The following is a 13,671-nucleotide window of genomic DNA, read 5'->3' on the forward strand; positions in this document are numbered from 1 at the left end:
ACCCGTACTTGGACTTGTTTATCAACTTGAACATTATGAACCTAGGGTTGTCACTCGGTCGACACACAACACTAATGATATTCACTCCTAACAGCGATAACATCCACGATATTCATAATGTTCAAGTTGATAAACAAGACCAAGTGCGGGTAGTCCGAAAAAATAGTCAATAATAATAATATGTCAAATAATAAATAATAAAAAAAAAAACAATTTTGTTTTTATTAATATTTAGTATCTTTTTTTTTCTTTGTAACACGTATTATGTATTAAAATGTATTATATACTTACACTTATTTATTTATTTATTTAATCTTTTTTGCACAATACATGAAGGTACAAAAGGCGGACTTAATGCCTTAAGGCATTCTCTACCAGTCAACCAATGGGTTAAACCAGAAAGATTAAGTAGGTGCAGTGTCTTTTAAAGTAAATGAATTTGTAACCGAGACTATATATGAATATAAACTATATATTGATAAACTTACACATATACTTAATAAAAATAAACATACATACATAATTATACCAAGTGTGAATCATTAAGTTGATGAAGAAGAAAGTTTGTCAAGGAAATACTTGCGCAACATGCGCTTGAATGTGAATTTGGTCTGCGCTTATCTGATAGAAAGTAGGAGAACGTTCCAAAGTCTGATTGGACATGAAACCCGTTCGGTGTTGGGGGACAATGAGCTTAAGACTACGGGAAGAGCGAAGATCTGTGCCTGGACGTGGGGTAACAAATTTAAATTTCGAACGGAGATAATCTGGGGCGGACGGGTCAAACAAGATTGAGTAGAGAGTACATAGAATACGAAGGGACCTACGTTCTCGAATAGGGAGCCAATTAAGTTTTCTACGGAAAGAGGAGATATGATCATACTTACGAAGTCCGAACACGAACCGAATGCAGCTATTAAGGAGCCGGTCAAATTTATTCAAGGAATCTTGATTGAGATTAGTGTAACAAACATCAGCACAATCAAGGACAGGCAGAACAAGAGCTTGGACGAGGAGAGTTTTTGTGCTGACCGGGAGAATTTTTTTAAAGTAGATAATAGAGTGCTCTTAACGTGTTAATTACTCTACGACTGACGTCGGACACCTGAGGTTCCCACGTGAGCCCATTGTCGATTGTTAGTCCCAGGTTCTTCACTTGCGACGAAAGCGGAATAACTTCTGTTTCAAAGAGAACAGGTGCCAAGCCAATTCAGCAGTATTTACCAAAGCAAGTAAGCGGGTGCTGCCAAGTAATATAGCCTGGCATTTGGCTGGGCACTTATTACATTACATTTATATTTAGGTTTAATTAATTTTAGGCTCAGTGCAATGGTGTCGGTTGTTGTCAAGTTATTTTTGTTATAAGTTCTTATAAGATAATTCATTTATGTAAAAGCATGTATTCGTTTTGTACTCTGTATTATTTTATGTGTTTAATCTTTTACGTTTGTACCGGTAAACGAATTTAATTGTAATTCAATAATGCTCGGTAAATTTACCGTAAATTATTCAGTTGAAAGAGGCAACCCTGAAGCAGAGGATATGGATTACAGACAAGTCCAAGTAGACTTAGTCGCACTTACACCAGCCTTGCCACAGCACAGTTTACCTACAGCGGGGACATGGGTCTACCCTTCTAAGTCGTTTTTGAAGTTTTGAATTTGGAACTTTCTCATATTCCATAATAGTTCAACATTCTTTTGATAGGACATTGGGACGGGAGGATAAATTTTACAATGTTTTATAGGCACCTGGGGACCGATTCTTGAATTTCGAGCGCTCAATTTCGTCACTCGAAAATCTGTGGAAAATGGCGAAATGCTATTTTTTAAATGACCACTCGTTTTCAATTCCATTAGGAGAATTTAAATGCCTAGTAGCGGGGATATTATTGAACAAAATACACGAAATCGAGTGATCAAAATTCAAAAATCGGCCCCCTGTATTATATGTTGTCGAGTGTCCCTTCCTTCCTGATTAGCACATTCACACAGCCGCTTCTACTTTTATGTTCTTTTCGTGCTGGCACCAAAAACTGTCATTACACGCACTATGTAGACAGGTATAGGACCTAGATGTGTATGTGACATGAAACATGACATGATATTAGATAGAGACAAATAATATACTTTCCCGTACAAGTACGGTACCTACTCGTATTATTTAAAATAAACGTATACCTACTAAGTAGAAGGCGTCTTCCATCACCAACGCCAATCAGAAGGTAAATATTGTGTACATTGCAGGTTAAATAAAAGCTTGTAATAAAATTGTAATATAAGTTGGTGCCTAACTTCGCCCATTGAATTGGTAATAATTAGAGCAGCGTAAAAAAGATATCATGCAAAAGTCACCCGTCCCCATTTTCGCCGAATATTTTATTGTTGAAAATTACACGAAAACTTATTACAAACCTCTAAATGTTGAAATAATATACAGTGGTGATACAAGTTATAGTGGAATTAAGGGATTATGATTTAATGCTAGTTTACGTACTAATCGTATGTTACTTTTAATATGTATTTTGTACAATAAAGAATATACTTACTAATACTACCTACTAAGGCAAATTAGGGAACAAGATTTAATGATAAAATTGTCCTCTGCTGCAATATAAGCTGTGCGAGCTAAACCTGTCGGTGTAAGCTCTTAGCAGTCCCAGCATGCAACTACGTGCTGGGACGTTGGATCACGGCACAAGACTTACACGTGCAAAACTCGTTACTGAGCATTGAACTATTATTACTACCAACTAACAACTCCACGGACTGCTATCGACTCCGTTGCTGTCGCTGGTGTACTCGAAAGTAGCTGACGTAGCCGATCTTGTTTGTAAAAGTTCGCAACATTGCGGGCATGTGAGCACACTATTCATATAATTATATTTTGTCGCCGCAGGTGGCCTGGCTTTAATTTCGTCACGCTTGGCATCCAGCTCCAAGCGCCGCTGGGATTCAAATTCTGTTATCTTAGCATTTCTCGCAGCCCGCCATTCTGTACGTGTGGCTGCCTATTGCTCCCACTGCGAGGACTCTATTCGACACATAAGAAAATAAGCTATGATTCTATATAAATAATGTACGACTAAATAACAAAACTGTAGTGGCGATAATGTGGAGAGGTCAACTTACGTGAATTCACTAGCGCTTTTGAAGACCGTGTACTGGTCTAGTTTGGAAAATCCTCTGCTTTATCGACAATTGCACACGTCCATGGGTCATGCTCAAAATTAGTCCAGAACTATAAAACAAACCTAAATGCACTGGCTAACTCCAACAAAGTCATACTTAGATGGGTATCAGGGCACTCCGACCTTAAAGGAAACGAAGAAGCGGATGAACTTGCTAGAAAGGGCGCAGACACACCCCTGGTCGGTCCAGAACCGTTCTGTAAATAAAAAAAACGGGATGCATATTCTCTGCTCAGCAATTTAGAAAAAATAAGGGCAAACGATTGGTGGAAGTTCGTAAAAGGACAAGAACACTCGAAAGCTCTAATCAAAGGGTTTAACGGCAAAACTGCTAGGGAGCTTCTAGGGCTCAAAAGACACAAAGCTTGCGCGGTGACCAGAATATTGACTGGACACTGTAAGTTGAACAAACACATGTTTCAAATTGGAAAGAAACAAGATGCGACATGCAGGTTCTGCCATGAGTCACACGAGACTGCAATGCACATTCTCTGTTCCTGTGGACCACTAATGTCATAAAAAAGTACCCACTTAGGGCGGCACGTATTGCAACCCTATGAAGTACAGTACATTACGGCCCAAAGAATCTGGAAGTTCCTGGATTCAACGGGCATCAGTAATGAACTTTAAAGGGCTGTCACAATAGATCAATGCCTGGTTGACGTGACACTCAAAGGCCCACAAACACCAATAATAATAATAATACGTCCATAGTTGCACTGGATCAGGAATCACTTTTCTTCTGGTTTACACTTAACACTGCAGCGACGAACTCCAATTTTGATTTATTTTAATGGAACACGGCGTGGAGCATGCGTTTCTTTTAAAGGCAGGCGAAGTTATTTTTGTTTTTACTTCAATAGATGGCGCTGTATTGTCATCTCAAAATATGCCGCCACATACCAGAAAAATATATTCTTTCTTACTTGTGTTGCTTTGTACGTAAGAAAAAATACCTATTTAATAACATATAAGTAGAAATTAATTATACTAATCTGTTCCTCTACGGAACAAAAACAAATATACAAAAAATTATGTAATACTGTCTGTGTCCGTACGCAATTTAACAAGGCTTACTATGTATTTGCAATCTATCAATATGAATATTATCTATAATTTATTCCTTATCATCTAATAAATATCAGATGAGGGTATATATTTCTTTTACCGTATCTTACACTAGTCGCTAACGCTTGTCAATGAAATTTACTTATAAAGAAACAAGATATATATACATATTATATAACAGTTAAATACACAGATACATATTATAAGTAGATACTTTGAACACCCCTCTTTTCGCGTGGAGGCTTAAAAATAACAGTCAAAAATGTTAACATTATCTAATTAGCCTGAAACCAAGAATGTAATAAAACAAAAATTAAGGCTACAAGGAAAATAATTATAATTAATCTGTTTCTCAGTAATTCTTTGTAATGTAACTTTATTACTTACCATTTCTTTTCCTTTCATGTCGTGTACCAAAATGGGATTTCCAGGTATCATGTAATTTAATTTAATTACACGAATGAAGAGTCAGCTATAAAGATCCCATTTTCCGCGATTTGTTTTACTCAGGACTCATTCGGACAAACTTAAATATGTAGTATTTTACGGTACCTACATATGGTACTACTTTTCCGCACTAGTGCGTAACTTAGAACATTATGTAACTATGTCGAAAATTTAAAGGGTCATATGTACTGTAAAACGTTGTACGATACATGTGTGCATAGGTCATTCGCAACTCGTGTCGATTTAAAACACTCCCTTCGGTCTGGTTTATATCGCACTCGTTACGAATTTCCAATTTTTCGCACTTGTATCGTAAATAACTATTATACCATCATGATATAATGGAGAGCTTTTCAGTTGAGTACCTACTGTGTTAAGGCCATGAAGTGTGCTGAGTGGCCTTATTGAGTGCGAGATTGAAGAGCTTGATTATATTACTATAGCATACATTACTTTTTCTATGAGTCAATTGAAATAATACTTTAATCTAGTAGAATCATAAATAGGTAAACAAACCTAAATAATACAGTTAATATACGCGAGCAGCCGCGAACCTTCATCGCGCCCGGCCGGCCGGTCAACGACACTCTTCTCGTAACTCATAAGGCCCTGGTACTTGCTCCTTGCTAATATCAATTTTGGACAGTTTTATTTCTCGATTTTGGCCACTATGGCCTATGGAGACTCACATAAAACTAACATGATTTTGGTATTCCATGGATATTGCTATTTTATAGGTGTCACATGCGCATTACTAACCTATGAAGCCATTGGGTCTGTTAAAATCATCTGGATTATATAAGTAGTTATCTGATTGATTCGTTTAAGAAAAAAATATTCATGACCGGCCTGGCCTAGTGGGCAGTGACCCTGGCTATGAAGCCGATGGTCCTGGGTTCGAATTCTTACCGGAAGAGCATTTATTAATGTGATGAGCACAGATATTTGTTCTCGAGTTATTGATGTTTTCTATGCATTTAAGTATTTGTATATTATATTTATATCACACACAATCCTTTTTCGATTAACACCTACTTTTTCGATTAACTTCTCTATTTCCGCTACCCAAAGGTTGTCTGGAAAAGATCGCTTTTTAGCGATAAGACCGCCTGTTGTCTGCCTCTAAATTTAATCAATGGTTTATTTTTCTTGTATATTTTTACTGAGGTGTGCCAATAAAGAGTATTCTATCTATCTATCTAATCCTTCTTGAGTTTATTGTGGGGCTTAGTCAATTTGGGTATATTTATTTATAGTTATTGGGTCGCAAAAGCTTACGTTAAAAATAAAAATAACTCGTTTATATACTTAAGATCAAAGGAAACAAGTTTTTTTGTCTATTTTGTGAAGGTTTTTATTAAAGATAGAATTTACCCTATTCTAGTCCTTGGTCTAGGCGTTCACTAGATTCTAGGCCAAGCTCATCATCTTCCACAAGAGTCCTGGCGATAGGTCTCCGCTGATGCTGCGGGTTCAAGGTCATGCCACGTTTCTCTTCTCCATTTTTGGTGTAACGACATGACACGCTGTCACACTGGAACGAAAAATCATCAAGTAGTATACAACTATAGTAGATTGTTAACCAAGGGATGAAAGGCACCCATTTCTGTCTCTCCACCCGTGTTAAATACTCTACTTTTCATTTCGAATACGAGAAAAGTAAAATACTTGATGATACTTTCAATTAACAATTTAGGTAAAAATATTGTTATTTATGGAATGAGGAGTTAATTATGAAAATGGAAATCGTAAAAAAAAAACATTTAAAACTAAAATGTTAATTACTTGTCGTAACAAACCGGACAAGTTCGAGTCGGACTCGCCCACCGAGGATTCCGTACTTTTTAGTATTTGTTGTTATAGCGGCAACAGAAATACTTCTGAGAAAATATATCACGGTTCATGAAATACAGCCTGGTGACAGACGGACAGATAGACAGACAAACGGATGGACAGCCTGCACCCTTTGGGTACGGAACCCTAAAAAGAAAAAAACTTATTTAGAAAGTACAGTGCTCTAGAGCAGAAACGTATCATTTTCTGCACACTTTTTAGAAAAAGAACGACCCACTTTCAGAGCATTGATATATATGAATAAATGAAACACACACGTCCGGTCACTTACATATTTATTGCGAGACTAATTGTCCTGCAGAGGGCGCACGCGAATGCACCGCGATGTGACAAATACTATTAGGTAAGTAAGTACATACATTACATCACTCTCTTCTTAAAACATTATTTAAAGTTTTATTTTATACCCTTAAATACAGCTTCCTGAACACAATACCTTCTCCTTTCCTAGTACATGGTAAGTTTACTAACTAACAAGAAAAAAAAAAGTTCAACAACGCTATTGTTATTATTCCTCAGAACACTATTTTGAAAATACCAATTTTCTGTGATCTCTTCTATTTGCCGGTGTAAAGTCGACCAGCGTAAAACCAGAATTATTTATATTGGAAATGATAAGATAATAATAAGACTTTTTATTGCGGTAAGAAAGCCGTAGTCATCTTGCTTAGAAACAAAATTACAGCGGCTTGATTTTACAGTTTTTTTTCGGTACAGGTCTTAGTTATATAATTCAGTGTAGCAGCTTAGCACTAAAGAATTTTCTAGAAAGGTGTATAGCAAAAAACTTACATATGCTTCACACCCTTTGCCGATGCACTATTAAAAACCAATTAAGCCCAATTAAAGAAAACGTGGACGAACGAACGACGTGTAATAATTAAAAATTTGCGCTGTTCATACCTATCCCAAATTTCAAATCGGTAGCTTAGGACTTCTCAAGATATTTAGCAATGTGGTAGATAGATGGACGGACGGACAGAGTATAAGGGTTCCTTTTGTACCTTTTTGGTACGGAACCCTAAAAACACTTTTTAGTTAGCTAAGGTTATTATCTGACATAAGCATCTTCTTTTTCTTCCTTTCTAAATCCTGTCACCCAGTGACTCCGGTCCTGGGAAGCTTGGGTAACCTCCGGCACAGAACGGCTCCAAGTTAATTTAGGGCGACCATGGATACCATACAAATTCTCTATACATATAACTTGCCTCCTACATATTTCTCCCTGAAGATACTTCGGGAAACATTTTGAAACATTAATAAGTATAGATAACAGTAAAAAATAATACAAACCCGCGCATCACATGAATGACCTTTACACTAGAAAAGCAAAACAATCATACAAAACATTTTTACACAAACATTACAATTAAGCTTGCAGAAAAATATAATACTTAGTTCCTATATTGTCTGTCTTTTGGGAGTAAGTTTGAGATACTTTTAATGGCTGTCCGATGCAACTAAGATAAAATAAGGTTAATAATTTGTTCACAAAAAAATCATTTTTGATATAAGCTTTTATCGCTGACTTTAATTTTCTTTCAACGGGCAACTAATACTCGTCGACGCAATTCTACGCAAGGTTACGTAGCTCTGTCTCCATCATCAATTCATCATATTCGCTCGATGGTACCATAATATTGCATTGGCGCCCAATTTACATATATATGTGAATTTTGGCTCAATTTAATAATGGGAAGTCGGTCTAATTCAGCTTACAAGGTTTGATCCGAACAAACTTAATAATTACAATTTTTTTTTTAATATAGGACATTATTACACAAATTGACCAAGTCCCACAGTAAGCTCAATAAGGCTTGTGTTGAGGGTACTTAGACAACGATATATATAATATATAAATATTTATAAATACTTAAATACATAGAAAACACCCATGACTCAGGAACAAATATCCATGCTCATCACACGAATAAATGCCCTTACCAGGATTTGAACCCGGGACCATCAGCTTCGTAGGCAGGGTCACTACCCACTAGGCCAAACCGGTCGGTCAATTACAAACAAACAAACATTAAATAAATGGGGTTCCAGCGCGCACAAGTTTTATGCAGAAATCGCGAAGCGTCTGGGCACGTCTGGGTGACTTATCCGGTGACCGAAGAGCTGGCTGCTTCCTCGTACAACGTTCAGCATTGCTATACTCGTACAACGAGGTAATATCGCCAGCATACTTGATACAATGCCTCAAGGGCCTATTTTAGATTTAAAATAGTTATTAATTTAGTTTAGTATTTGTATAGTTACTTTAATAGCTCTGTATATAGCTATTATGTAAATAATAATTATCTAAAGATTGTAAAATTGTATGACGTATAAACAATAAATATTGAACTATTTACCTGTGTCCTACAGTTGTCACCGATGCACTGCAAATTTACAATAGAATTACCCAACAATGAGGAACAAAGTACAATGAAAGGTGAACATTTATCAGAAATTACGACCGCCCCGAAACCGCCTTTTCCTCGCTGGATATCAACATTATTGAAAATATTTTTACATAATTTGATATAAATCAACCACAGCTATGCCCCTTTGTTTGATTTGATTAGATTTTACGAATTTTTAAGTATTATAAGAGTGAGGAACATTTATTTATGGATTGTTTCTGTTGTAATAATAAAAAAATCTAAAAAAAGTATGGCAAATTGTGTAAACATCCATTATAATGTTAATTTCCAGAGAGGAATATGAGGACTACGTTCGTATGAAGAAGCGGTCGACCCCTTTCCTCTTAAGACTGAAACATTCGCGCACGCCAAAGGCAACTCAACCTCGCCCCAATTTCTAGATCCCCTCACTATTTTCTAGTAGATGCTCCAACTTAATAGAAAGATGAAAGTAGACTTACCATAGTTAAACACCCCGGGCCTTCACACTGTAAAAAATTGAAAGAGTTTCACAAAATGATGACAAAAAGTATGATTATTCAAAATATAAGTCACGCAAAGAAGACGAATGGGACAAATGATTAATGAATTACACGCAAAAAGCATGGAGATAAGAATTCTGAAAACGCTTAGTCGTTTCTAACGTGGGACGGCCCAAAAATGATTATATGTCAACTGTCGCGCTACTGACATATGTATTTAAATGACAGCTCTGACACGAACACCCCGGTCTGACTGCGGCAGTTTCGGTTTGATGTCAAATAAGTACGAGGGCAAATGAAAGTTGTTTTGTAAGTCGATATCGACAAAACTTCGACGCGCTGCGCAAATTTGCGCACTCCACACCTGCTAGCATGAGTTGCGTTGTCGCGCGCGACTCCATACATTTAACGAGACTTCGAGTATGGACTCGCGCGTGAGAACGCAACTCGTGCTAGCCGGTCTGGCATACCAAACGAAGAAGGTTTGTAGAGTGAAGATAGCAGTTCGAGGGTGAAGATAACGCTGAGTAACGTGACTTGGGGCCTAGCCAAGATGCCAACCGTTTGCGCGCAAAAGAATCGCTCATGTCTGTCTGTAGCACTAATATGGAAGAGTGGTAGAGAGACATTGGCGGTTCGTTCGCTACAGCACAAATGATTGGCATCTTGGCTAGGCCCCATGCTTAAGTAGAGGCCTGTCCAGAATGGGAGAAAGGCTTGGGACACTAAAAAAGGTTGGTTAGTAGAGAGACACGAAGCAATGTTGTACGGGGAAAAGAGCCTCAGCAGAGTCAGCAGCAAGTACCCGACACGGACCCGCGATTTGATCTGTAAGGCGCAAGCCAGGAAAACCATGAGGTGGTGGGAAGGTGATTATAATAATAGGTACCTATGAACTTAATTAATAATACATTTTAAACTTTTGTTGTAGTGACTGGAAACAATGTCAGATATTGACTATTTATAGTTTCAATAAATGAGTACGATTTGCAAGAAGTAGGTAATGTAGGAGCTGTCCGCATTACTTAGTTGTTTTTCTCAAAAATAATTTATATAATCGCTTACCATTGCTGTGCAAGATGATCCTATACACTGTAATGGACAAACTATTAGCATTATAGGTATAGACAATTATTTTATTTTTAACTGTCTGTAAACCAAAATTAGTGATAACTGATAAATAATATTTTGCGGCTGTCAATTTACTACATATTTCCGTGTCTTTGTAGCATTCATATTTTGTAAGACGAACGGCTATCGGTTCTTTAATCTTTTATCTCCATTCTGGTCTGCCGGGTTTTGAAAGAAATTAACACTTTTTTTACATTTTTTTAAATGTTGTCTAAAAAAACCCTTTTTTCGTTACTCAATTGCTGTGAAGCATTTTACATGTACGAAATCTAAACATTTGGGTTCGTCTTCGACGTCTCTAAAAACTGTACCCCTAGTGTAAATAAATTCGATTTCGAAACGTGACATACGCGTTTGCGTTTAGTCTCATTTTGTATTGGATTTAGAAAGAGCGCGCCAAGCGGGACGTTTTGGAAACTCAAAATCCTATACAAAATGAGACTTAACGCAAACGCGTTCGTCACGTTATGATGTCGATCAAATTTACACTAGGGGTACTGGTCAGATTTTAATTTTAAACTAATTAACACAAAAGTTATGGCCAGTAAACCACTTTTTAGGCCTAAAATTGTTCAACTTTGATGCCAAATATCTCAAAGACAATGACTTTGAAATAAATGTGTGACACTATGCTGCTTACGGCCGTTGCTGTTAATATGATAAGCTTTAAAAAACATTAGAAAACTAAGGAATTCAGATCGAAGGTCATTGGCGTTAGGGACCCCCTTAAGACTCATGAAAGCGACAACACGATTCGTTGTCAAAAATTGGATTTGTTAGACATTCAGAATTCTGTACATGTATAAATGTGCTATAGTATCTTTTAGTTTGTGACTCCGCTGGTGACAAATCGTAAGAGCAGGTAGATATGCAAATACTTAGATAGGTAATAGAAATAAAGCTATTCACCCCGCTCGCGCAAGTGTCGCCCCGGCACTGAAATCAACATTAGTTTACGTTAACGTATAGTGATGAGCATGTGCATCTCGAATCTTCTTTTTTTAATTTAATTAAATATAAGTGTTAAATTGTATTTAAGCCCATTAATAAATAAAATAATTTAATGCATCATTGCACTTGTAAGTTCCGCTATGAAATCTTGCAAATTTTGAGAAATGAAAACTCTCTTTTTCGGTTATGATATCTTTTAAAATCTGGACGGTGATAAATTATGATATGTTATAGTGTAAGCAGGTGTAATATATATTTTTTTATTTTATTTTAGTATATGGAAAACCAACAGCGCTATATTGTATATCCAGAACTTCCAATAGAATTACAGAGCATATATATACATTATCTTCGTATATCAAATCATAATTCGAAAACAATAAATTCCATTACAATTATCAAACATTTCAAATACAAATGCATAATTCCCCAATCCCTCTGCAAAGTTTTCGAATGTTACATATACTTAAGCACTCTTAAACTAAAAGTAACTCGAGCCTAAAATAATATTTTTTGTCATAGTTTCATTTTTGATACAAGCTGTTCCTTATCGGTGACTGTATTTTTTTGTCAACCGGCAACTAATACTAGGTAGTTGATCGAGACAATATTAAAACCCAAGCACAATTAGGTTGCGTTGTTTTATCACAGCGTTTCTATAGCCACCTCCTGTGCCCATCATTAGATCACCTCTATGTACCATACGTCCCTATGGCCACCTACTGTGCTGTATTAGGTCTATGGTACCATAATATTGCATTGTCACCCAACTTATGTATGTGAAGTTTCAGCTCAATCGAATAATTATTATTATTATTTATTTATTTATTTATTATAGACAACATAATGGTCCACATAATTGTTAGTTTTGAACTTAATCTACATGTTAGTTTACTAACGCTAACAATAAATTAATAAAAGTGATTTAGTCCTCTGGCTCATTTTGCACATAAGAGGACAATCAAACTTATTGGCTATCATGATTAAAATGCTGTTGCCACTCCCGCGCACCCTGTCAAGCAGTGAGGCAGTTTTCTTGCGCCAGACGGCATCGAAGCCATCTGTGCGCGCCTCCGCAAACATGGAAGACGCGCTGCAGAACCGCGGGAGTCTCAACAGCATCCTAAACGCATTATTGTATTGGATGCGCAACATAATAAGACCGAGACGCGAGTGGATCTAATTTAGCTTGCAAGATGTGACCCGAAGATGAAAACATAGTTACATACAAACTTTTCAATTTAAATAAATACTCACGGGTTGTCTCTGCCTATTCACAAACTCGAACTGTCGACTTAATTATGTAGTACATCCCTAGGCTGCGGTTAAAAATTGCCCAAGAGACGGTCTCAAGCAAATGATTGTAAATGACCATCGTTTTTCTCAAACTGGAGAAGTGCTTGTTTCCAGCCATTTTTCTTGACTATCTAATGGGCTAATATTTTATGTTTTTAGCGCGATTGGTGAATAACTTGGCTCTAAGTTCTGGTCAAGGAAATCTTAATAAGTGCGTGGGAGTAGTGAATGATCTTCTTGCGTTAGTGTCAATCAACTTATTTTTTCTGTTGTTCTGTCCCATGAGCCACGGGATAATAGGAATACAGATTGTTATAATCAGTAAGACATACATCAGTACCCCTAGTGTACATTTATTCGATAGCGAAACGTGACGTACGCGTTTGCGTTAAGTCTCATTTTGTATAGGATTTCGAGTTTCCAAAACGTCCCGCTTGGTGCGCTATTTCTAAATCCCATACAAAATGAGACTTAACGCAAACACGTACGTCAAGTCACGCTATCGAATAAATTTACACTAGGGGTTCAGACATGGTTATTAATATTTACTAATATTCATGATGTAAGGTCAACCAAGATAAATGCAATTATGAATTATGATTCAGTTGTCGGGTGTCAGACCGTCAACATCTCCAGCATCTCCCGAGGATGCCTCGTAGAGAGACGAAACACGTGTCGTATTTTGTACTTTTGGTGGTGGGTTGTTATATTTACTTTGCGTATTTATTTTTGCGGTGGGAGGGTGGGAACATTAACTGCATGTAAAAATACGCAAGTAAGTATTAGCACTGATTAACTAGTACGTTATTTTCTCGCGGATTAGCAAAGTAAAATTTCTTGT

General features: G+C 36.8%; 1 protein-coding gene and 1 long non-coding RNA gene across 2 annotated transcripts in view; one reads left to right on the forward strand and one right to left on the reverse strand.

The window, feature by feature from the left end:
- The window catches only part of LOC133531183 (uncharacterized), a 111,075-nt gene that overhangs the window by 15,730 nt on the left and 81,674 nt on the right, over positions 1-13,671 (forward strand). The gene's annotated exons all lie outside the window — the stretch shown is intronic.
- The window catches only part of LOC133530996 (collagen alpha-1(I) chain-like), a 30,211-nt gene continuing 22,573 nt past the window's right edge, over positions 6,034-13,671 (reverse strand). Inside the window, exons 15-21 of the mRNA XM_061869067.1 lie at positions 11,493-11,519; positions 10,518-10,544; positions 9,432-9,458; positions 8,920-8,946; positions 7,853-7,879; positions 7,352-7,378; positions 6,034-6,239 (exon numbers count right to left, since the gene is read on the reverse strand). Of these exons, the coding sequence (XP_061725051.1) occupies positions 6,081-6,239; positions 7,352-7,378; positions 7,853-7,879; positions 8,920-8,946; positions 9,432-9,458; positions 10,518-10,544; positions 11,493-11,519 (321 nt within the window). The 3' untranslated portion in view covers positions 6,034-6,080. The remainder of the gene's footprint in view (positions 6,240-7,351; positions 7,379-7,852; positions 7,880-8,919; positions 8,947-9,431; positions 9,459-10,517; positions 10,545-11,492; positions 11,520-13,671) is intronic.

The sequence above is a fragment of the Cydia pomonella genome, chromosome 24 (assembly GCF_033807575.1).
Source record: "Cydia pomonella isolate Wapato2018A chromosome 24, ilCydPomo1, whole genome shotgun sequence".
NCBI lineage: Eukaryota > Metazoa > Arthropoda > Insecta > Lepidoptera > Tortricidae > Cydia > Cydia pomonella.